At 49.3% G+C, this 24,573-nt stretch overlaps 7 protein-coding genes across 7 annotated transcripts; 4 read left to right on the forward strand and 3 right to left on the reverse strand.

The window, feature by feature from the left end:
- Positions 1–3,013: 3,013 nt before the first annotated feature.
- Positions 3,014–4,990, reverse strand: FSUBG_13535 (peroxisomal targeting signal receptor; the record flags this gene model as incomplete). The annotated part of the gene is made up of 2 exons (XM_036678437.1): positions 3,014–4,759; positions 4,820–4,990. The coding sequence occupies 2 exons, from the start codon at positions 4,988–4,990 to the stop codon at positions 3,014–3,016; spliced, it is 1,917 nt and encodes a 638-aa protein (XP_036530993.1).
- A 520-nt stretch (positions 4,991–5,510) lies between these two features.
- FSUBG_13536 (valyl-tRNA synthetase) lies at positions 5,511–6,521 on the forward strand (the record flags this gene model as incomplete). Its single annotated transcript, XM_036678438.1, has 2 exons — positions 5,511–5,524; positions 5,582–6,521. The coding sequence occupies 2 exons, from the start codon at positions 5,511–5,513 to the stop codon at positions 6,519–6,521; spliced, it is 954 nt and encodes a 317-aa protein (XP_036530994.1).
- Positions 6,522–7,417: 896 nt separating this feature from the next.
- Positions 7,418–9,044, reverse strand: FSUBG_13537 (UPC2-like regulatory protein; the record flags this gene model as incomplete). Its single annotated transcript, XM_036678439.1, has 2 exons — positions 7,418–8,824; positions 8,976–9,044. 2 exons carry the CDS (start codon positions 9,042–9,044, stop codon positions 7,418–7,420), a joined length of 1,476 nt encoding a protein of 491 aa, XP_036530995.1.
- Positions 9,045–12,961: 3,917 nt separating this feature from the next.
- Positions 12,962–14,242, forward strand: FSUBG_13538 (cystathionine gamma-lyase; the record flags this gene model as incomplete). Its single annotated transcript, XM_036678440.1, has 1 exon — positions 12,962–14,242. One exon carries the CDS (start codon positions 12,962–12,964, stop codon positions 14,240–14,242), a length of 1,281 nt encoding a protein of 426 aa, XP_036530996.1.
- Positions 14,243–14,561: 319 nt separating this feature from the next.
- FSUBG_13539 (uncharacterized protein) lies at positions 14,562–16,243 on the reverse strand (the record flags this gene model as incomplete). Its single annotated transcript, XM_036678441.1, has 2 exons — positions 14,562–15,922; positions 15,979–16,243. 2 exons carry the CDS (start codon positions 16,241–16,243, stop codon positions 14,562–14,564), a joined length of 1,626 nt encoding a protein of 541 aa, XP_036530997.1.
- A 4,322-nt stretch (positions 16,244–20,565) lies between these two features.
- On the forward strand, positions 20,566–21,291 carry FSUBG_13540 (PCI domain protein; the record flags this gene model as incomplete). Its single annotated transcript, XM_036678443.1, has 3 exons — positions 20,566–20,692; positions 20,746–20,822; positions 20,884–21,291. 3 exons carry the CDS (start codon positions 20,566–20,568, stop codon positions 21,289–21,291), a joined length of 612 nt encoding a protein of 203 aa, XP_036530998.1.
- A 1,322-nt stretch (positions 21,292–22,613) lies between these two features.
- Positions 22,614–23,960, forward strand: FSUBG_13541 (uncharacterized protein; the record flags this gene model as incomplete). The annotated part of the gene is made up of 1 exon (XM_036678444.1): positions 22,614–23,960. The coding sequence occupies one exon, from the start codon at positions 22,614–22,616 to the stop codon at positions 23,958–23,960; it is 1,347 nt and encodes a 448-aa protein (XP_036530999.1).
- Positions 23,961–24,573: the final 613 nt, after the last annotated feature.

Here is a 24,573-nt window from a genome sequence, read left to right on the forward strand (position 1 = left end):
CTCTTCCACACGATTTTTTATCCCACGTCCCACTCCCCTCATATCAGCCCTGTGCAATGCTATGGCGGCGTAGTGCAACAGGCGAATCACCGCTTTGCTTTATCTGGGCTAGTCACGGAAGACTCGAGATCTCGAGCCCCTTCAGCTCTGAGTTTAGAGCAATCATCTTCAGATGAAGGGTCCCTCCAATCTCTTGGCTGTAGTACCAAAACGCCTGGATTCACCCAAAGCGGGGAGTCGGCCTTCGTGCTGAAGCCTCGTTTTGTCGACGCGATATACCCTTGCTCCTTGATGTAGTACCCTCGCATTGGCTTTTTCAGATACTTGTGGGTTCACAGGCTGTCTCTGGACCCAGCCGTCTGGTAAAGCCTAGGCACTCCACGAGAACAGACGAAGTGAACAAAGTTTGGAACTATTGTTAGTGGATATTTTGCAGTACAGTATCCTTAGAAGCCATCGTTCAATCTTACTCACCATCATCGATAGGGTTGTAGCTGGTGAGGACCAGATTTGCCCTCAATCAAGAAATGCTTGATGACGATGCTGTTTGGCACTGTTAGAAAATAACCCTCATTTCATTGAATGGCGGCATGAAACGACAGCCACGGATCGACAAGATATCATTTCTCCACTGACACAAATTCACCAAGACCATGTCGCAGAACGAAGTTTACTCAGATCTTTAGCTAGACCACAGTCTCAGTCGATAACCTGTCTGACGGACAATCCGACTTAATTAACACATGCTGCTGAGACACAAATAAGCGGTCAGCTGCAACAGTGAGAGTGCTTACACAAGTATTGGCGAAGTGCTCAGGGAACATGGAAGCAAATTAGCTGCTACTTCGCACATCAATGACAATACCACAGCTGCATCCCTCTCTCAAATTTCTGTTCCACGTTGAATTAAGTAAAGCATCCGGGTTAATGAGACCGGATTCTTGCTGTCGACTACCTTGCTTGCCAGAAGATAGGTAAGGTACTGTGCGATACATAACCATGTCTTGGGGGACGCCAGTCCGCGATGGACTAACTTTAGTATCATCACTTCTGCACCCCGATCAAGCATGTTGGCCCTTGGATCGAATCTGGGGCGCCTAGACTGAGTGACTAGTTCAACGCCCTCCGTCCCTCTCGATACCCTATGGTGAGAGCCCCATGGATGACCCGCCATAAGTTCCATGTCCAAAAGTGCCATCTCAAGAAAGTTCGGTCAGAAGATGGGGTTGTTGGCTAAGAGGAGACTCGTTATGCAGCGGAATCTCCAAACAGTTGTGTGTGGGCGCCAGCCTGGCTTGTCTGGGCGCTGGGCCAACATTCAACGACTTGGATAACTCGCTCCATGGATGAGACCATGAAGGATGCGTTGCTTCTGGAGGACCTGGCGACAAGGGGTTGTCAAGGAAAATGTAGGGAGGACCAAAACTCTCTGCAGGATCTGGCCGGTATCTTGGCCAACCTCAGTCAGATAATATGCATGGCATGGCATCACGATTTTGACAGGTCTGTCTCCCAAAGCACCCATCCGGCATCACATTGACACGCAACCTGATTTGAGCAAAACTTTGCGTGCTGCATCATTGTCGTTCATCACATAGATGTCTCGCTCAGCCCAATCAAGTCAGTCAAGTGCCTGAGACCTGTCTCGTACTTTTTGCTTTTGCCAGCAACATGGTCCAGTCATTTCCCCAGCCTGCTTCTCCCCTTGCGTATTCAAGCCTCGATTCTGTTGGATGACCTATCTAGCATCCTGCATCTCAAATATTTCTCCACCTCGGAGAAGAAGCTCAATGTCTGATATCCAGCTGCCGCCGTGGGCTCTATAGCGGCTGCATGGGTCAAGTCTCGTTCTGGCGAGACATGCATCAGCCTTTCATGAAAGTTCATTTGACCTGTAATAACGGACGGCACGGCGTTGGCTTCCTCTTGATCTGAAGATACGCGAAGGATCGTTCTTCTCTTCCCGGAAAGCTACTCGACCTCCACACTACCTCGACAACAGTGCCAATGGTAACAAAGGCAAGACTAAGTCAACGGAGATGAGTGAGAATTGGGTGGACATACTAAGAAGTGATAAAGATATGTCACTCTCATGCCCACCAAGGGGCATGGCTCATATCACTATCGCCCATGCCCAACTTGGTAGCAAAGCACTCCACAGAATGACTCGAGATGTGTGGCCGTTCAGCTTGGCATAGACCGGTGGACCGCAGGGCCATCAAGTCGCGCCGACGAGTTCTGGATACCATTGGCCTTCGATTCATAAGTTTAATGATATGGCTGTCCTAACATTACCATCGTGCGAGTCATCTGGTGTAACACTAAGAAGCCTGGTTGAATCGCCAATGGGAGGAGTAAAATAAGTTTTCACCTTTCCAACATTTACTCATCACTACATTGAAAGTAGATATTTTCAGGTATCACTCTATTTGTGTCTCTGCTTTCTCGATATCGTGGTTTCACCCTTAACTGTGCGAAATTTGTCACAAGCTCCAATTCTGACTAGCCTGCACATATAGATAGCCTGTTAGATGTTCGAGTGTGTCAGTCGAGGCATCTAGAGGGCTTTAGATGATTGGCAAGGCCTTACGAGGCGTGAGGGTATATCTCCCAAGATTAGAGTTGATGATGGAAGAAGTCCTTCATCTAGGTCGACACAACCACTTGCGGCAGTAATCACTCTCCCGCATCAGAGATAGGACCGGGTTCTTAGCGTCAATTTATGCATAGATGCAATGTATATGGAACTTGGCGTAACTATTCGTAGACATTGATGCACGATAAATGAGCGTAGAAGTGGTTATACACTATACGATATCGTTGCTCCAGGGACTACATCACTGCGATGCAATTTCTTCCGGAGCCATACATGTCTCAAATATGTAATATCCAAGCTAGGGCCAAAATCGTTTCCCACAGCAAACGCAGTATTGTTGAGTCCTTTCTGAACTTCCTTGAGGCAGACCGCTTCTTTATGCAAGTCAACTCATTCGAAAACAAAAGACATGAAGCCCTAAAACTCAAATTCAGGTCTGAACACATCCGGATCGACACCGGCAACGGTCTTCTCCGCCAAATCCCGGCGACCCATCTGTGTAAAGACGCGCCGGAGGGTATCGTACAGGGTGCTGCTTCGGTTTTGCGCCGACATGCGGTCGAGTGTCTCATCGACGCCGGAGGCATTATCGCCCAGAATCTCGTACGCCTTGCTCCGGCCAGACTTTTCAATGGCCTTGTGCATCTCCAGAGCGGCTAGGAAGTGACAGGCAGCCTCATGGTGGCAGTGAATGTTGATGCAGCTGACACCTAGGTTGTAGCGGGCTCGCACAAAGTTGGGTGCCATAGCAAGGGCCTCCTGGTATGCCGCAATGGCTTCCTCGGAGCGTCCACTATTGGCAAGAGTTGCACCAAGGCGGTTCCAGAGGAGATGAAGCTGCTCCTGTTGGTTGGACGTGCCAACCTCTGATGAGTGGAGGGCAGACTGGAAGCAATCCACTGCTTTGTCATAATCCTCTGCGCCATAAAATAGCACTCCAAGGCCTACTTGCACATCGGGATCCATGTGCTCACCGTCAGGGCTCAGCTGGGCCGCCTTGATAAACAGATTTGTCACCTTGTCATGAAGTTGCTGCCTGTCTGTGAAACCCATCTCTGCGGGGGGGTGTAGGTCTTTGGGATCGAGAATGTTAGGATACTTAACGGACAACCACCTTTCAAGAGTTCGATATGCTGTGCTGTCATATCCTTCATTGGTGTATGATACGGCCAGGCCCATCAAGGCCGCCAAGTTGTTGGGGTCAAGTTTCAGCGCTTGCTCGAGAGCCCTGATGGCCGCCGTCTCTTTCTCATTCTGCGCCTGGGCTGTTCCTAGGTAAACCCACGCTTCGGTATGATTAGGGTTCTGCTGAACAGCAGATTCGAAGGCCAGCGCGGCCAAGGACAGGTTTCCGCCTTCTCTCATGATGCGCACACCCTCCTCGAAAGCGTTCTTCTCGTCGCGAAAGAAGTTGTCTTGTTCGAATAGATAGGTTTCGACGGCCGGGTCCCCGAGGCGGCCCCAGTCGCCCATACCCTCGAAATCGGGCATCATGTTGTTGCTCCATTCGGTATCGAATTGGTCAAAGTCTTGTCTAGAAGCAGCCGTCTCAGCTTGTATTCCTCTCCATATAGATTCGAAGTCACCCAACTCATTAGTTTCGGCCGTTAGACCTTTGTCCATTTCGTTAAGCTCCTGCTCTGCGGCATTTGCCTCTTCTTGTTCTTTAGCCTTATCACTGTCTTGCAGCTCCATCGAGGCGAACTGCTCCTCCCACTTGTGGTCGTCGAGCTCCACGAGGCGGCCTTTGCCCTTGAGGTCCTGCTGTTGTGGTTGGTGCATGGGCTGCTGGTTCTGGTACATAGGTTGGAACATGGGAGTGTAGCCCATCGGTCGGTTCATCATGCCGCCCATCATGGGTCTTTGCTGGTTCATCTGGCTAGGAACGTTACTTTGCATCGGACTCGCTCTCGCGGATGAACCTTGTGTGTTAAGCTGCTGAAAACGTGCAAATTCGTCAGCGTTAAAGTGCGATTGCGCAACAGGTGGCGCCTGGAAAGCTGACTCCATCGCTGGCTGGCCATTGAAGTCGTGCGCCCATGTTGGCGACGCCGAGTTGGCCCGCATATGGGATTGGGCTGGGCTAAGAGGCCCCATCTGTCCCGGCTGCATGGGGAATTCTTGCTGGAGGTTTGGGCCTTGGTTAAGGAAGCCGTTCATCATCTATAGCATCAAGGTTGGAGTATTAGTAATAGCTTCAACGGCCGTGTATTGGCAGCGCACCTCATCCTGGGGCGCATTGGCGCTCTGGCTCCGAAATCCATTGAGCTGTCCTCCAGGCCCTCGGCCAACTAGACGGTCTTGTTGGAGTGTTCTGTCATTCTGAGTATGCTTATGAAGCTGGCTGAGGGGGTTCGCAGATGTCGAACATTCAGCGCCACCCATAAACGACATGACGGTTGGCGTTCAGTAGGATGAGTCTTGAGTGATCGGGTATGTCGGTAAGCAAAAATGAATTATGAGAGTTTTGGATTCGATGATGTGTTCTCGCTTTAAGGATTATGAGAAGATAGGTATGAGTTGTAGTTTACAGTTGAGATGGAAGAGGGTCGAACAGGATCCTACTGTGAGCTAGCGAAACCCGAAGTGATGCCCGCGCTATGGCGGGGAAAATACCGAGGCTCCGCCGTCTTCCTTGCCTTTATCGGCAGTACTTACCGAATATGAAGATAACGGTGCCGCACGTGACTGCGGGGTGGCCCAAAGTCAACGAGCAGGGGTCTCACCGAGCTAACAAGGCAAAAGGGGACCATTACTTTCGGTGAACGGTGAGTACTAAGGTAGCGTGCAGGCTTTATCGATAAGAACATTTTTTTTCCTTCGTTCCTACCTACCTTATTCTCCCGATGCTACAAGCCAACCTCCCACCTTGAAGTCTCACTACCGAGGACATTTATCATCCCCAATTAACAAGATGCTCAGACAAGTGTATGTCAAGCCGGCTGCCAACCGCAAGTGTGATTCCATAAACTAACAGTCATGAAGTAAACCTCGCAATGCGCGCTCAAAGCGAGCCCTCGAGAAGCGCGAACCAAAGGCAAACGAGAATCCCAAGACGTGCCTCTTCCTCCGCGGGACAACATGCTCTCAGATAATCCAGGATGCTCTCAATGACCTTCATCAGATGCGCCAACCTCTCGCTAAGAAGTTCACCAAGAAGAACGCCATCCATCCCTTTGACGACGCCGCCTCGCTCGAGTTTTTCTCCGAAAAGAACGACGCCAGTCTCCTCGTTTTTGGTAGCAGCCAGAAGAAGCGTCCTCACACCTTGACCTTTGTTCGCACCTTTGGTTACAAGGTCCTTGACATGCTTGAGCTGTACCTCGACCCAGAGAGCTTCCGTGCTATTGCTCAGTTCAAGACGAAGAAATTCGCCATTGGCCTGCGGCCTATGATCCTGTTCGCTGGTACTGCTTTCGAGAGTCCTGTCAGCAACGAGTTTACCCTTGCGAAGAGTGTGCTCCTTGATTTCTTCAAGGGCGAGCCCAGTGACAAGATTGACGTCGAGGGTCTCCAGTACATCATCTCCATCAGCGCAGAGGATAGCACTGGCGACGGCGATGTTAAGCCCGCCATCCACTTGCGAGTCTACACTATCAGCACCAAGCGATCCGGTCAGCGTCTCCCCCGTGTCGAGGTTGAGGAGATTGGTCCTCGCATGGATTTCCGTGTCGGCCGAGTCAGGGAGCCCGATGAGTCGATGCTCAAGGAGGCCTTGAAGAAGCCTCGCGGCATCGAGGAGCGCACCAAGAAGAACATCACAACTGACTCTATGGGTGACAAGATTGGCCGCGTGCATCTGGGCAAGCAGGATCTCAGCGAGCTGCAGCTCCGCAAGATGAAGGGTCTGAAGCGAAGTCGAAAGGATGCCGAAGATGCGGTGGATGTCGTTGAAGAGGAGGAGTCCAAGAGGATAAAGCAATAGTAGATGTGCGGCATTGTATGCTTGGAGTTGGGCGTCTAGGAAAAGGTCTTGTAAAGGCTGCGTCAATAATTGATTTACTGGGTTCGATCCCTAAAGATGACAGATCCTGTTCTATTTCTAATTGAAGTTTCTGATATTGCTGTCATCTCTCCTCCGCGAGTCAGTCATAGTGTCTACCTAGATACAACTGCTTGAAGCAAGGCTAGCGCCTCCTTATATATTTCAATTATTACAAATCGTTTGCTGGACGATATCATATACATGACAACATTCGAGGCCCCGAATGGCATTTCTCTTTTGTAACGACATTATATACTAATTAAACCGAGATCAAAGTCCAAGGCCCCCGCTTCCAGCGACGACCTGGACACTTGTGCTGGGTATGCAATATGGAGCAATGAAAGCACAAGTTCAAGCTTCGCTTGGGCATGCTTGATCTCATTGTAATGTTTCCCGTACCTGGCTGAACCCTTCAACTCGTAAGTCGTGATCGATGATAGGCTTGCTACTGTGCTGATTAACACAATGGCCAAAGTCCTGTGAGTGCCTGGCAAATAATCTCGAACATTAGGCTTTTCCCTCCTCGGTAGATTATCGCGGGCGAGAATGTAATCGGGATGTAAGGCGCCATATGATCTCTTATACAAGTGATCATTTGGACCATCTAGTCTCGATACGTCTTGACATAATCACTGGTTCCGAGTGCGAGGAATTGGTCGTGAATCATCAAGTGGAGTGATGTTAGCCGTCCTCTTATATCGAGTGTAGATGGAAAGCATTTCTTGTTGACTAGCGACATGCTGAAGCTGGTCACCAACAAGATATTGAAAGGCCGCGAGACCAGCTCTAAGCCCTAGGGCCCGGCCATCATTGCTGTGCATGGCTGCCACGACCCTTCAGTCAGGTGAGTCAGGAACGATGAGATCCTCATCTGCAATGGGAATAGGAGGCTGCGCATGCTGGTGCAACATCTCAGCAAATATCTCAATGTGCTGTGTCATGGAGCCGACAGTCTGTTGCTCTGGTGCCTGCTCTTCGAGCTCCGTGCCCCAGATGTCTTGTGGGATAGAGCTGCCGTCCAACAAAGCGATCCTTATTGGCCACTCAAGGTGCCGCCACCACTTAGATCCGGGTTCGAATAAGCTGACCAGGCCCATGACCTCTCGACGAGCCACATCTTGCAACCACCATACGTTATCCATTCGCTTCAGCAATGCAAAGAAGCAAGCCAGGATGGCCAGAGCACGGGGGCGTCTTGCATCAACAAGATCAACGTAGCGCTTCGAAACAGTAGCAGGAAAAGTGAGTGCGGCAGCTGCGTGATAGTTTTTATGCGCCCAGTTGAGCACGCTAACGGCATGTGAGTAAGCTTGAGTGGTTGTCGAAAGCAAGCGAGGATCTTCGTTCATTAATTCATCGTTTAACCCTTCTAGCATATGGCCGAAGAATGAGTCAGGCGAGCGCGGGTTGAGGTTCAGTTGGAAACCAGGTTGTGAATCAATGACAACTTTGACGATGTCGCTGTGGTGGATCCATTGCCACGAGTTTGCGACGACAGTCTTGACGCCTTGAAAGGCATGGAACCAGGAGAGCGGCGGCACATATCGACTTGTTGAATCCCCAGGAGCAGAATCTCCGTCGTCCTTGACAAAGATGCGCGAGGCACTGGCTTGGAAAGCAATGAGCGTCGCTGTGAGGAACAGAGCCTCCGCATTGTCAGGTGTAATGCCCGAGCCCAGCGATGCCCCAAATGCAGAAAGAGAGGAGGCCGAGTAGGCATGTGAAGCGCGTACCAATGCCTTGTCATTCGGAGACATTGAGCGGAGATGGAGGGCTGCGACAGACAAGATGGCGTCGGCAAGGTACGTCTTGCCGTTGCCAGAGAAGGCCATCTGTGGGACGGCACGCTGCCAGATGTCCTCGGCGGCAGGCGAGTTGGTCAGGAGCGTCTTAGAGGTGACATTGGTATAGTGATGCATCAAACGCAGCTCGAGCATTCGTTCGCCATGGTCTACGGTGTTGGTGGACGAGCTTATCGAAGGTTGCGAGTAGACGGAAGTTGGAGGAGAAGGATTTGGTCGCGGCGCTCTTGCTGGACTTGAAGGGGCACGTGGGCGTGGTAGCGGAGTTCTTGGAGCGGAATTGAAGTTGACAGTCGGCGCAGGCGAGGGAGTAGGTGCGCCGATACTCTCAGTACTGGTATTAGTTGATATGGCGAGTTCTTCGAGGACGTCGGGGTTGCTGAAATCGCAAGGAACGCCGTGCTTGGCACAATTACCACATCGTGGGTGAACCTCGTCGCACTACAACCAATGGGGATTTCGAGTCAGTCCAAAAAAAGATCAAAAGTCTGGGGGCGATTCGAGCCAATGCGAAGAATGTTTATGTTTGAACGACAAGCGCGCAATATGGTGCGATGCGTTGAGGCATAAGCAGAGGATCGATAAGACCTACTTTTATCTTCCTATTCTTACACCTCCGACAACCCGCCCGAGACTTTTTGTGAGAGCGTCGAGGAGGCATGATGGATTGGGAAAGGGGGCAAAGGAGGAAGAAATATGTAATTTGTTTGTTTCACGTGTCGTTTGTCAACAATTTCCCTGAGAATGTATGGAGAGGGCCCTGAAATGCGAGCAGAACCGCAGCATGGCCGCAGAGGCAAGGGGGCCTCTCTACACGGACGGTTGGGCTTTGGGTAAAGGAGAAGCAACAGCAGACAGCAGAGAGAGAGGGAAGAGAGATTATTGTAAGGAAGAGAATTCCATGACGCGTGTTGAAGAACGAAGAGAGGCGAAATCGTGGTTGAGCACGAAACGGTAAAGTTTCTCGAACTTGAGGGCAGAAGCTGGCAGTTAGGTACCGTAGTTACTGCTGAGATTCCCCGTTTGGAGCAAGTGCGGTGAAGGAGAATCTGGTGCTATTGTGATGTGATGAGATGCAAATGAGGGCAGAAGAGATGCAGCCAGCAGCCACCGCGCACCATGAAGTGGAGGGGCGGTCCCGTCGGCAGGACAGCCTAGTGGAGCTTGGAGCGTCGAGTTGGCCCCCCGGTTCAGCGCAGTTCTAACCTGTCATGGCCTTCTGTTGGCGTCTACAGCGAATGGGAGCTGGGAAGGCTGCACTGCCACAGCCAGTCAACAGGGATATGGCCCTGTCCTGTCGTGTGCTTCCCGTCTCCTCTGGTCCCCGAGCCCTCCTGATACCTATTGCTTGCTGTGCGTGTCGGGGATGCTTTTGGTATGTATCAGCTTCTCGTTGTGGAGCCCGAACATCGACGCTTTGTCGATTGTGTCCTTCGCCTAAGGGACCACGTAGGCAGGTGGACTGAGGATAACATAAAAAAGGATGAGGACGGCCCGGATACCACCAGATGGTTTTCGTTTCTTTTGATCATCATCAACTCAATGGCACAATGGGCTGAACGAGAGACAGACAGGTCGCAGAGGACCCTGTGAGAGGAGAGACATCCATAACTTAGTACTCAGACAGCTGCAAAAAGGTCGCACAGATTGAAAGATTACGCATGGACCCCTATCCAGGCGTACTATGGCGTATTCCAACCAACATGACAGCCTCAAGGCCACTCCAGTTCAGACTCATCTTGATGTCAATCGGGTGAGATAAGTTGTTCCGACTGAGGCTGTGTCAACTGGACGTCAATGGCAACTATGACGGGTAGATACCTAGATAAAGGATGCATCGAGATATCAATCTTCCGTCCAAGAGTACCTACATACAGAATATGGGGGTTCTCCCTCTGTCGGATATTGGGGTGGTTTGGTGGTCCGATCGTATCATGAGATCTACCCTCCTTTGGGGACACGGGACGATAGCGTCCAATGAAACCACGACAGCCTGTCAGACTGAGAAAACGTTGAGTCGTCGGGGATGTGGTTATTCCGAGGGTTAGGATGAAGGATTCAAAGACATTCGGTGCCTGTAGATTTGGATGACGTTTCGAGATTAATTGATGGATGTGTTATTATGATGCATTTTCAAGTTGATCTGCGGCCTCCGTACTCGTATCATAATATCTATTACAGGCTAGCCACCTTCCTACCTTAGTAGGCAGATTTAGTTCCCCGTTGTCCAAGGGAGGGTACTTACTACAGGTAGTGTACCTTAGACAGAAGCCAGCTGGTCCAGACATTATTACTTGTGTGTACGGGAACAGAATATGGCATAAACTACAGCATAGGTAGGTATTTTATGCCCAAATGCCATAGACTTTTACAATCATACTATGCATCTCTGAAAGAAAAAGTCAGAGTTAGTTCCCTCATTCCATAACTATTCTTACAAGGGTTCATGCATGTTTTTTTCAAGGGTGCTGTTCGTCGTGACTATCGGTTAAGGCAGCAAAACGAGGCTAAGGCATTAGAATTGCTAATTCGGTCCAACATCACTTACTCCGTACTCCGTACATCTAGGTATACGACAGAGTAAGGTATGGAGTAATAAGAGTACAAAAGGCCCTTATCAACTCTTCTTATTACAGTCATTGAAGTTCCTGGCTTCCTGTTAATTTAGTATACCACATCTTCTTTGGTAAATCTCAACGAACGATAAAATCATTAGACTCTGTGCTAAATTTGGTCTTGTCCGTAATCTGTTGGTGCCAGCATCAGATCTGCTGACTCCATTTCCGGGCGGACATGACGACACGAACAATCACGACATCGTCGACCTGCAAGGAACCGCCCTGCAGGTGTCACAAGAAATGACCCCATTTTAACAAGAGCTTATAATCTTATAACTTATAATATAAACCTATTTAATAAGAAATAAAATACTAAAAAAATACTTTTTAAGATCTCTAAAACTTATAAATTTATAAAAAGATATTTTTTATATTTTTACTTATATTATATAGCTTAAAAAACTAAAACTAAAATTTATATATAAAAAGTCTTTATTTTAATTTCTATTTTATACTTTTTTATAAAGGATTTTAAATTAAAAAAAGTATATAATAGATAGATTTTATTATTAAACTATATAATAAAACTTATATTATTTTAATAACTATTTTTATAGAATTTATATAGCTTTTTAAAATCGTAGAGATTTTGGTGAGGTCTTGGTGAGTGGGGTCATTTCTTCTGACACCCACTAGACCGCTTATCTTTTATGGCAGCTCTCTCAAGGTGTGTGAGACTTTTGCGGGGGACACGGGACACGGGACAATCACGAATGCATTCAGCCTCTGTACCTAATGTGAATTGTGTTGCAGCCACACAAAGAGTTTGGTAAAGAAGAGGTTGTACACACCAACCGAACAAATCCTTGCACGGGATGTCGGTCATGGATTCTATTTGACAATCACGACTTGAGCTGATGCGCTGATTCCAAAGCAAAAGGCCGAGTTCTAATTATCAGACAAACACTCGTTGTTCTACCTTCTAGTGTATCTTAGTAGTCTACCTTATTCGACTTACAAATGTAAGGCATGTAATGGAACAAGCCATAGAAGGAATCACTTCATGAAATCCAATTGTATAATCTAGGCGCTAGAACAAATGGAAATTTAATATAAATCATGAGAGCCCATTTTTTCCCTTCGCTGAACCCTTCCATGATTCCACAATCCCAGCATCCCAATCTGTCTAACTGATCCTTAAGCCGACGATATCTGTCTGTACTTTGTACACCGAGAGCCGATACCCGACCACGAAAAAACACAACGCAGCCAAAGTTGCATGTTTTTTTTTTTGGCACACGAGTCACTCCCTAATCAATTCTTTTTACGTTTATTTACCCTCTGAACGATACATTATTAATCCCATTGAGTCAATTTCCCCGACAAGTTGACTTCTCACCATCGTCTTTTTGGCTCTTGAAACTTTTGATCCCTTGCTCAAGAGGCTGCTGTGACGTGATCGTCAAGGTTTCAAACCCACCTAGATCTCTGAGACTTTCTGTCTGTCTTATTATCGACGACACGACATTGCTCCTTCAGGACTAAACTCTACGCCCTCCGCCTTTTGCGCATCATCTCGACCCTGGATCGCGTCAAACCGAGGCTTCCCTTTGTTTCTCTGTAACTTGGCGCAGCAGAATTGCATCCAGTACCTTAGCTACCTGACCTTACCTAGCTCTGATATAAAAGGGTCCCCTCTCACGTTCCCCATACCTATTACATTACACAACAGACCAGGGCAACACAGGACAAGGGGAAAAAGGCTTTTTTCCCTCTTTTTTCTACCCTCCAGCCCCGCCTGGACCTCCACTTGCTTGTCGCTAGAGCCCAGAGTACTAATATATCTACCTATATCAACATCTGTCACCACATTCATCCCACCTCAACCTCTCTTCCTTACTTCACCTCAACTCGCCGACTTTCTTCAGCGTATCTTCGACCTCGTCTCTAGGCTCTCTCGAGGCTCAATTATATCCCCTCTCCCTCTTTCGCACCCTCAGTCAATCCTCAGTCAGCTACAATGTCGGCTGCTCCTCTTAACTCGGACCCTGTGGCCACCCCACCTCGCCCTCCGTCCCCCGTCCACAGCTTCGGTACTCTCGCCGTCCACGCCGGCGCTCCACATGACCCCGCTACCGGCGCCGTGATTGAGTCCATCTCCCTGTCGACCACATTTGCTCAGTCCGCCGTTGGCAAGCCCGTTGGCGAGTATGAGTACTCCCGATCCTCCAATCCCAACCGTACCAACTTCGAGACCGCTGTTGCTGCTCTCGAGCATGCCAAGTACGCCCTCGCCTTCTCTTCCGGTTCCGCCACCACCGCCACTATCCTCCAGAGTCTCGCTGCCGGCAGCCATGTCATCTCCGTCTCCGACGTCTATGGAGGTACACACCGATACTTCACCCAGGTCGCAAAGGCCCATGGCGTCAAAGTGACCTTTACACCAGAGATCGAGGTCGATATCAGCGAGCACATTACCCCTGATACCCGTCTGATCTGGATCGAGAGTCCTAGCAACCCTACCCTGCGCCTCGTCGATGTCCGAGCTGTTGTTTCTGAGGCTCACAAGCATGGTGTCCTCGTCGTTGTCGACAACACTTTCCTTTCCCCTTATGTCCAGAACCCCCTCGATTTCGGTGCCGACATCGTTGTCCACAGTGTCACCAAGTACATCAACGGTCATAGCGATGTGGTCATGGGTGTTGCTGCTTTCAACAGCGACGAGCTCAAGAACCGCCTGAGCTTCCTTCAGAACGCCATTGGCGCGGTTCCCTCAGCATTTGACTCCTGGCTTGCTCACCGTGGTCTGAAGACTCTGCATCTACGAGCTCGTGAGGCCAGCCGCAACGCCGACGCTGTAGCCCGAGCTCTTGAGGCCTCTCCTCTTGTCATTGCTGTCAACTACCCCGGTCTTGACTCTCACCCTCACCGACATATCGCCAAGAAGCAGCATCGTGATGGCCTGGGCGGTGGCATGCTCTCCTTCCGCATCCAGGGTGGTCACGCTGCCGCTGAGCGTTTCTGCCAGGTGACCAAGATCTTCACTCTCGCTGAGAGCCTTGGTGGTGTTGAGAGTCTGGTTGAAGTTCCCAGCAGTATGACTCATGCCGGTATCCCTCGAGATCAGCGTGAGGCTGTCGGTATTTTCGACGACCTCGTTCGCATCAGCTGCGGTGTTGAGGATGCCCAGGACCTTACCAACGACGTTCTGCAGGCCCTCGAGAAGGCTACATCCGCGGCCAAGACCAACGGTTTCAACGGTAACGGCAACGGCAACGGCAACGGCGTTAACGGCTCCTAGGCGCATATCCCAATGGTTTTTCCCAGTCCGTTTTTCGTTTATTTAGAAGATGATCTATGATGACATGTTGTGAGAAATATTTCCTTTGTTTGAGGATGCTCTAAAAGCAAATATAAAGATAGGGACGTGCTTCATTCAAGGCCCCCCTGGGTTGGCATTTATATAGCGGCTATGGTCAAAACTGATGTAAATCGCATCTCTTTGTTATTGAGGCTTGAATGACAAGCTACCTGAAGAATATTATTTCGATTTCTCGAAGTTGTCTATGGCCCAGTGGGTCGTGATATCTCGTCGTGACATAGGTGCCCCCGGATCCTAGTTAAATACGTTCGTCGTCAGAAGGTGGGATATTAAACAAGTTTTCCGTGAACTCGTTTGCCATACTATTCTCGGCAGACCACTCATTGCGACGCCGATGTATCTCACTCATGCCTTCACATGCCGTCTCGGCGATAAAATTTAACTCATCAAGAGTGTTGGAGTTGCAATTTGGGAACACACCATCGATGCTGCGTTGCCACTCTGACGTCGAATTCGCGACAGCCGTCTGGTACGCATTAGTATCGTATTCAGCCACCCCCAGTGCACGGTTCCGTGGGAGCAGGTTGTGCAGAAGGCTGTCGAACAGTGCGTCCGCGGGAAGGTATTCAACTGCATCTTTAGTAAGAGCCGTAGGTTGGCGGATTCCCATGACCACTTCAACAAAGCGCTGAGAGATGCTTCGGCCAAGACCACAGGGGTCAATGAGGTCAAACTCTGGCTGTGTGGGCATATCTTCTAGCATGTAGTGATCGTAGGCCAGGAAAGATGCTCGGCAGATTCTCAGATGCGGTGTTGCACATCTCAGCGCCATAGCAATCCAATGGCAGTCATCCCCTGGACGTTGGTTAGGCATACCAACCCAAAGGATTTTCTTAGAATCCTCGTTCCAGTCGCGCGATTGCTCGACCTTGAGATATACTTCGTTTAAATAAAGCTCTCGAAGTGTGGTCCCAAAATTCTCCGCAGTACGGACAAATACCTCTGGGCACAACTCGATCCGTTTGAGCTCCAAGCATGTGAGATTAGAGTGTATGACATTGGGCGCCGGTAATGACTTTGCACGCCACTCGTCAACAGGCATCTGCCAGAATTTCGTCTGTTTTAGACCTCGTGGTGGGCGATCATCGTGGTCCATCCCTACCAAGCAGAGACTCTTGAGCTCTCCCGCGTTCTCGACAAGGTTCCAAAGGCAGGATCCGAATAGTCCCACGGTTATGGGCTCGTTCTCGTGTCGCCGTAACGTCAAGACGAGGTGTTCCAGCACCTCCAAAACTTTCATGATGTTCATCACATCGATTGGGTTCATCCAGAGGTGGCGTATGGCTACATCGGTCACATTCTCTATGACAAGGGTATTGAGCTTCGCTGAGTCTTCCTCGGGTCGCTGCGCAAAGGCTTTCAATGTGTTGGCCAGGATCATTGTGGCGGCGTTACAATGACGGCCGACGAGCTGGAAGGGGAGATTAAGTCGTAGACGGTCAACGTCACGGCAGTAGAATAGCATCTCCTCGACCTTCTGATAGTAATCCGTCTCCGTGAAAGATGTTTCGTTCATGCAGTATTTTTTGTGTAGTGTTTGACAAAAGTCCGCCATAGACGGGACTCGTGCAAATACGGTATCAAGGAACTCGACTTCCACTGGCAATCATCAGTTAGCCACCACATATGCGCAGGCCAGGGGTTCGGATACTCACGGTCATCTCTCAGAACCATCAGGTCAATGTATAGGCTCTTGCAATGATATCCTATCGTCTGGAGTGCGTCTATTTGTGGGTGTTCTATACCGCTCGTCTTGCTCAGGCGCGAGAATTCCAGGTCCAGAGTCCGGCATGCGAACGGCTTAAGAATCTGGTCAAAGACGCGGCAAACGAGCCGAAGATCGAGGACTGCATTCTTGGGGCCATATTCGACACATTGCTGAAGTATCGCGTCGATCAGTTCGCGCGGTAAGCGATTCATGATAAGCAATATCTTGTGTAGTTCTGCTGATGGAGTTGGCTGATTGCGGGTAGAGGAGGAAATGGAGGGGTCTGCAACAGTTGATATGCATCGAGCGCTGCTGTGTGGCTTCGGAGTTCATTCGAGAGTTGCATGAGAGACCAAGGTCCTTAATTTTGTCAGAACATAACTCATCAAGCCTGTACCGTATGGCAGAGAACGTTTGATTGACGGGCAGACACACGGCCTAAGGGCCGTAAGTACCCAGGAGGTAGGAGGTAAGTAGTTGAAGTTGGAGTTGTTAGGTTGGGCTTTCAACCAATGGAGTTCAGGAGCTGAGATCATCATGCAGGGACCCGACCGCGTTACTTGACGCCAGGGGAGCTCTCCACCCCCACTGATTCCACTGAAGCTTCGCATTTTGGTACAGTGCTAATGAAGTCAGCTACCCTAGATCCAACAACTTGCATCCATCTGAAAGTGAGATATCACCATGCCCTCTCCTATTGATAGAAACGCCAGTTCCTACCTTGCCCATATTTTCCATCATATGTATTTTTAAAACACCCTGTTTTGAAGAATGGAAAAGTCTCACTCGTAGATCAGGAGCAGTTGGGCGGAGGAAGTAGATTAACAACGGTGTAACTAATGGGATATGACAGTACCCATTGGTGAAATCAAAATCTAGGAATTCTACGGAATTTATCGAACCATAGGAACGAACATTCCTCCCACCCAAAGCAAGCCCCAGATTATTCACAAAAAGGGGCGACAACGAATATAGTTGAAACCTCTGAAAACCGAAGACTCGAAAGTTGGTGTTGTTTATGAATATTCCATGATGACGAATGATTGCGTTGTCTTAGATATGACAGAAAACCACATGGGACTCGGAAAATCGTGCCGAGCCGCTAGGGAATGCAACGAGATACTCATATAAGACCGTAATTACTCTCTGATCGAGACGGAAAAAACGGCACCATGTTGTGCCCTTCAAAAAGGAGTCTTGCTTTTGCGGAATATCGGCAGGCATAAACTGGAACAAACATGAAGCCATTGGTTCTAGCCGCGTAAGAGCCAGTTCAACTCAAATCTACTCTTATCATACGCTGGACGCGTAGGTCGATGACAACGCCTGATCGGCTCCCTTGGCAGCGGTTGAAGAGAGGTGAAGTTAAAAGGCGGCTAGTGACCTTAGCCATCCGCGATGTGGCTGCAGGGGCGCTAAAAGAGTCCAGAAGTCTGCGAGCCTGGGCAACATCCGCGCTCCCTCCTAGCTCAACGAATGCCAACAGCAAGAGCCCTCGTGATAAGACTATGAGAGGCTGGTCAACCGCCGAGCTGCCAACAGTAAAGGCAAAAGAAAGCCACCTCCTAGCCACGGCACCAAATTGATGGTCACACATAGGTTCGAAGGTCCTCAAATCGTCTAGCCTCTCAGCGTTCTCTCCTCTCGCCTGTAACTTGGCATTTGGTAGCCAACAACAGAAGATTCAAATCCCGGGAATGATACCTCCACAGCCATGTAGTCTCGCTGGGTCATAGGCCTGGATCTTTCTATGCCACCCAAGTGAATCTTAAGCCAATAAGCCATGCCCTCCTTGATGGGCAACTTAGAACAGCAGCCACAGATATTGTACGTGTACGTGGAGCTGAGTTGATCGTGTCTGGGGTGCTAGTGAAGTTTCTCATTGGTGAAAGCTGACACAAGCTTGTCAACGAGACCTCGTTTGAAGGCCGGCCTCGGTTTCATCATGGGGAATTGAGAATGAATGAATGATGCGGAGTTCCCAGACCGTGGTCCCTCAACATGGCCAGGATAAACTAACTCCAGATCAACTCCATACACAGACTGCCAGTGACTTCAAGAAGAAAACAGCCTGTTGACACCTGAACAGGGTAGAGAAAATGGTCAGATTAGTTCGTGACGGGGATAATGGAGTGACGCACTTTACATGGGACGAGACAAGGGACAAGGGAACGCGGACCAAGGGTGGATAAGAAATTGCGCTAACCAAGTCTTTTATCATCCACTTGTCACTATGCTTGTTGAGCTGCTTCTTCTTCGGTGAAAAGCGAGAGGGGGAAAACAATACCATCATGGGGCGTTTATTTTCTCTGCCAGATGTGGAGAGTCTCGAAATTGCTGAAAAATCGATACAACGAAACATGAGATCTCTTTAGTAACCACAGGATTCGACTCCCAAAACCAATTCGAAACTCCTGTATCATAATTTAAAGAAATAGCATGCAAGGGCTGTAAATGAAAGTATAGACATGGTGGATGGAGATAACCTACCCAACATGAACAAAAGGTCCGAGTGTCTGATACAACCATCGGCGCTGAAATGCCGTGACGCCGTTGGAGAAAGAGTCGCATCTTGGCGAATTTCGTTCTCCATGACATAACATGATAATGAAAATTGCCTTTGCCTTTTCCCGTTTGTTCCGGAATAGCGCGTCTGGGCAGATCGGTCTCCATATCTTTTAGTCGCGCAGCAGAACCAGCCTCTCGCCAAGTAAACATTGCCCAGCCAACCCCCTCAGTTGCAGCTGTTGCAGAGATAGAATCTCGAAGTGTGTACTCGATATTGAGAAACAACCATGCTTCTGCTCCTGTGCTTGGTTCTGTTGCAAGCACGGAGAAATATGATGATATGGTACACCAATAAGATGGTCCGTGCCAGAAATCAGAGACAATAGTGATGCAAAACGTCCGAAATCATTGGCTCGTCTCATATATGGGCCTGCAATCTTTAGATGCTGGACGGACTTTTTGCTCGCCTGTGAGAACCGACGAAACCAAGTCACAGCTCTCTACTCCGTAATAATTATGAGAATCGCTGGTAACACGAGCCTAAATTTTGGACTTAGTACCACAAATTGAAAAAAAGAAAAGGCCGACCCTCTAGGCTATACACTAACCGTGTATTGTTATGAAGCTATTTTCTTCTTCTTCGTTTTTAAACTTTTTCTCTCTTAGGAGCTTGATGCTAAAGGCCGCCATATTTTCCCAGTATACCTTGAATGTAGTTGCTAGGGAACCCTTGTGCTTGGAGAATTTCAGTATGTGTTGGACTGAGAATGAGAGTGAGACTGGGACTGGGACTGGAACTGGTAGACTGGACACCGCTGGAATCTAGCGCGATATCGAGAGCTCAATCTAGTGCCCGTCAACGTGCATAAGAGGATCCTGGTCCTCGGGGGGCAAGAAAACAACGGACCTTGATATATAGTGTAAAAATAAATACAGTAAAAGTGATCCTAAGCTTGGGCTATATCATCTGAACATTTTTGTCATGTAGGATCGAGGTCCTGAGTTTTCTTTCCTCCCCTAGCCTGGTCACCCGTAACTACCTTACCTTAAGTGAGTGACAATTGATTGCTGATTGTGTCCCACTTGTTCGGTCCCAGCCGCTTGCCTGGGCCTTGTCACTCCATGCGAGACGGGTTTCCCCCCCGGAGAGGATGAACGACATCTCGATCGTCCATATGGGAGGCGGCGAAGGCGCAGCTTGCCTTGGCTTCACGACTCTGGCTCCTACCTTGGGGATATGGAAAATCATGGTGGTTGAGTAGTAGCCATCGCGACTAAAACGGAAATGGCGCTGGCCAAGCTCGACTAGGGTCAATATGGTGTGAGTGGTAAGTGGCTAAGACAGGGAAGGTGTGGATACGATGTGACCTCTAGCCGAGCTGTGCCTGTGCGTTTTTCCCTTGTTGAGAGACGGGGAGACTTTTGCAGCGAAGTCAATGGCGGATGTCACCAGGAGGATGTTCTATTGGCCAGATAGCCCATCGACTTGCCCGAGATGGAGATTCTCATGGGTTACGGGTTGTGGGCACTTTATGCCGGGGCCGAGTTCCAGTTCGAGTTCCATCGATTTCAGTGTTATTTTCCAGTGTTTACAGAGGCCCCTACCTAACTGAGTCTGGAAGCACGGTCTTGTCTAAGGCGGGCAAGGTAATCAAACCAAGGCCAGTCGCAAGTGACGGCACCTGCCCAGATAAAGCCAAAGCCAAGGGACACAGAAAGTTGGCCTAAGGTAGTTAGCTACTATCCGCACCTGCCCAAACTCTGTTGCTGGCTGTTTCTTTCCCGTCGTTTAAAACCTAAGCTACTCTCCGCCTCGTCATTCTCCTCTCTTCCTTCCGCGTTCCGTTTGCATCAGAAGACCCTCTTGACCCAAAGCATAAGAAGGATCTCAACCTCAATTCTTCCACTTGCAAAATCAACTTCTTGCAAAACATCGATTCATCATCGTTCCACTTATTCCACCGCCTTCATCACGATAATCGTCTCACAATAGATCCATAAACACTCTACCCAAACATTATTCACGATGCGTTCATCTTTTGCTCTCCTCGCCATGGCCGTCTCGGCCGTCTCTGCCCAGACGACTGTCCAGAACTACAAGAGCTCCCTTGACATGACGATTGACCCCAACACTGTGGATCTCGCTACCCGATGTACGTACTGAGAAAGGAAAAATTACATTGGCCGGCGTGCTAACATTTTACAGCTTCCTGGTGTGGTGCCCAGCAGAACACCTGTGATGCTCTTTGCAAGGACGACACCAACGAAAACCAATGTACCGAGGTATGTAGTACCATTCAAATCACTTTCTGGCCAGCGTGAAGCATGCTAACACTTCATCAAGAGCGATCTCAAGTGGGAATGCACATGCTCCTCCAACAGCTCGACTCCCGGTCTCCAGTACTACACCCAGACCATGCCTACCTTCATTTGCGAGGAGCTTTTTAGCCAGTGCATTTCGCAGAACACTGGCAGCCAGTCTGGCCAGAGGGATTGCACTTCTAAGATCGAAGATAAATGCGCCAAGCAGAGCCCCCCTAAGGACGTGGTTAGCGACGATGACGGCGATACTTCCAGCACTGCTACCGACACTGCTACTACATCCGCCACTCGTACCTCATCGGAAGCCACTGGCACTGCCGAGTCCGTGACATCGACGAGATCCGATGCTTTCGCTGCCCCTACCATGGCGCCAGCGGGTAGGGGTGCGGCCGCCGCTGTTGCTCTCGGCATGCTGGCCTACATGATCTAAGTGTCGGAGGATTAAGCATGGGTTGCTACATCAGCAGTGCTACGGCAATATCCTGGCCCCCCATCACGTGCCACCCGTGGCCGATGAGTAGCAGGGTCTGTATCCTGTGCACGGTTCTTCACTTCTCTTGCCCATTTTATTTTACAATACACCTTTTCGACGTGCAATGCGATACCTTTTGATGAGTATAAGACCCAACGATGTAGCTTTGATAAAGCTTGGATGAGGTAATGACACGCTTCGGCGTACCGACTGGCGGGTTGAAAGACCGGGGGTGCTGTGTGCCTTTCACGGGGACGACGGAGAGGTGCACTGGCGAGGGTGGGTGGTGGTTATTTGTTTATGCTTTACAATTCAATACGTTCATAGCAAGAGGCGAAAGGAGTAGGAAAACTCGATCACTTTGAACAAGACAAAGAAATAATGGCTTGATCTTCAGCTCTTTGAAAGCCTTTTGGACTATGTGTTTTGTGTCAATTCTTTGTGTGACTGTACAATGAAATGCCGGGGTGTTCTCTCGACTCAGTATGTGGTGTTCTTCTGAGCTGCCGAAGATGACAATCGTATGTATTGAACAAGTCGCCTTGGTAGCATGCTAACGACTAATAGGCAGGGACCGAACTTCCTCAAGTCATGTACATATAAAGAGCCGATGCCATCTCTTGGTCGATCAGTCTCAAGGAGCCAAAGGGATCTGGTATCAAAAATCGAAGATTGAAGCATTATACATTTTGATAACTCCGGAACGACAGAACAAGCTCTCAGTTAATCACACAAGCACAAAAATCTTATTTCAACTTGGGGAAGCAAAATATTGCTACCAAGACTGGGAATTATTAACCTGCTTTCGAGTAAAAGGGCAAGATGGAGCTTTGCGGTACTAAAGAGACGGACCACAGGTACGACAATTTTACTCGGCCTCCACGCGTCAGCTTCGGTTTCGAGCTAGAATTCCTGGTGGCTGTAAATCCAAAAGAAGTTGAAGCAGATGACAGCATCCCTGGCCTTGCGCCAGCCACGGGTCATTACAATGGCGTAACACCAGTTTTAGAATTGCTACGAGATCATGAATTCTGTGCAAGGACGGTAGAAGAGAATTCTGTCGCAAATCAAAGTCAAAGTGAGACTAAGGAATATCCATGGATCGTCACGACAGACGGCTCAGTGTCAGAGTCTGGAACAGAGTGGGAGAACGAGGCTTATGCGTGGGATGCGGTGGAGATTGCAAGCCCACCGATGTATGCTTGCGATGAAGCATACCGGCTCGTGTCAGTCGTTGTTAGGCTTTTGACTAATAACTTACGTCTTCGGGTCAATACCTCATGTGGCTTCCACGTTCATGTCGGCAATGGGCCCCATCAGATGGACATGGATGCATCGAGAAACTACGCGGCCCTCCAGTGGGCATCCGACCCGGTGCTATCTACACTCCATTCCCGGCGCGAAGTTTTGCTCGTTACTCCAAGTCTATCCGGCGCTTTGCTGGTGTTGAGCTGAGTGACAGCGTGACTGCAGACATCGCACGGCGACAAGTCACAGGGCTGAATTTCATACCTCGATACGTTTCATGGGCGAGGAAGCTCGGAGAAGATCCTGTTGCTTCAAACGTGGCACTGCTCCAACGTATTCGCGAAGCCCACGAGAAGGAAAACGATGGAATATTCCTGGAACCTGAGTGCGAAAGTGATGGTTCCGACTACGAGTGCGAAGACGGCAGACCTTTCGATCGGCCAAGGAAGGCCAAAGGAGTTCGGCGAGAAGCTGGTTATATGCCCTACGTCAGTGAGTTGATCAATGAGGACAAGGCTAAACATTTAGATGATGAATCCAACCGTGCCTGCCGAGATCTACCTCCACAGCTCGATTTTCCAGCCTCCCAGACCATCACTTCTTGTAGGTCATCTGAAGGCGTGCCTCTGCTAGACGAGCAACGGAAGAAAATGAAAGCTGTGGCAAGGCAAGCGGACATCCTATCACCTGTTTATGAAACGGATTATGACAAAGGCGACGGCGATGATGACTCACTAAAAGCATCAAAGGTTGCTTGGAGAGGAGTCGCCGAGCTTATGGCCTGCGACGTGGGCGTGCATCAGGTCGCACATCTCATGTGTGACGCCAGTACTACTCAGAAGTACTATAGTTACAACTGGAGAGGCCAGTTGATGGGTGAGATAGCGCCTATGGTCAGAAAGGAGACTCATGGCACTGTCGAGTCTCGGCTCGCAAGCGGTAGCCTCGATGCCGAATGGATCGTGACCTGGATTAAGATACAGTGTCGTATGCTCGAGTGGGCACGAGACGCCGACCCTTCACAGCTGATGCGTGTCATTGGCAAACTCTCCCTGGACGACGTATCTCGCGAGTGCACATACGACGTCCTGGACTTTCTTAGGGATCTCGGTATGTATACCGAGCTCAAGCACTGTCAGGAGCGTCTGCTCAGAGCTGAGGAGGCATGGTTCGAGTGCGCGATGCTGCAAGTACGTGACTCATCTGACCCGGGAACGTCACCTCATCTAGAGTCTTCGTCTGCAGGTCCCGACAAGGAGGACTCGGGAGACACCCGGAGAGTTCCTGATGACTCAGGAGACACCCGGGGAGGTTCTCATGATGGCGGGAGAAATGAGTGGGAATCTCCCTTTAATCCAGAATTGAGCGGTTGGTGTTAAGTGGCTCTGCTATTAGATAGTTGGTTTGTTTGGCAAGGTGCGTACCCCGTGAGTTTATATCATTATTCCGTTCAAATACAACAATATACCCATACTAGACCAAGCAAGCACTTTCTATGTACAATATGTACAGAATACACATAGAGTTTCATTATGGTTCGGCTGACTGTGACAGCAATTGCTCTCTGTTCCTTGGAGATATCTACCCTACGTAAAGAAGTGGACTCACCGCCTCTTACTACTTTACCCAGCCTTGACTTCTGAAACACAATTATGAAGCTTGACGACATTTATTCCTGGTGTTGCAGGGTTGTGGCTTGAACTATTATCGGGAATAACCTGGGGAAGGGGAGGAAGACCGTTTGTGCGTAGCTTGACGAGTCATTCATCACTAAACAAGCAATGATCAGTTGTACAATGAATTGGAACAGGAATCAAATTAACGCCTCCAAAGGATTGCGGGCATCGAATAATCCTATATAACTTATAGTGGCGTCTAACGTACTGCAACACAATGTAACATGACACATTTCTCACTCTGATCCTCCGTAGAGAAGAAAGACCATGGATATGATTTCAAGTGCTGGCTACCCTATACGCGGAGTGAGCTCCA

The sequence above is a fragment of the Fusarium subglutinans genome (assembly GCF_013396075.1).
Source record: "Fusarium subglutinans strain NRRL 66333 chromosome Unknown NRRL66333_c0000354, whole genome shotgun sequence".
Classification (NCBI taxonomy): Eukaryota; Fungi; Ascomycota; class Sordariomycetes; order Hypocreales; family Nectriaceae; genus Fusarium; species Fusarium subglutinans.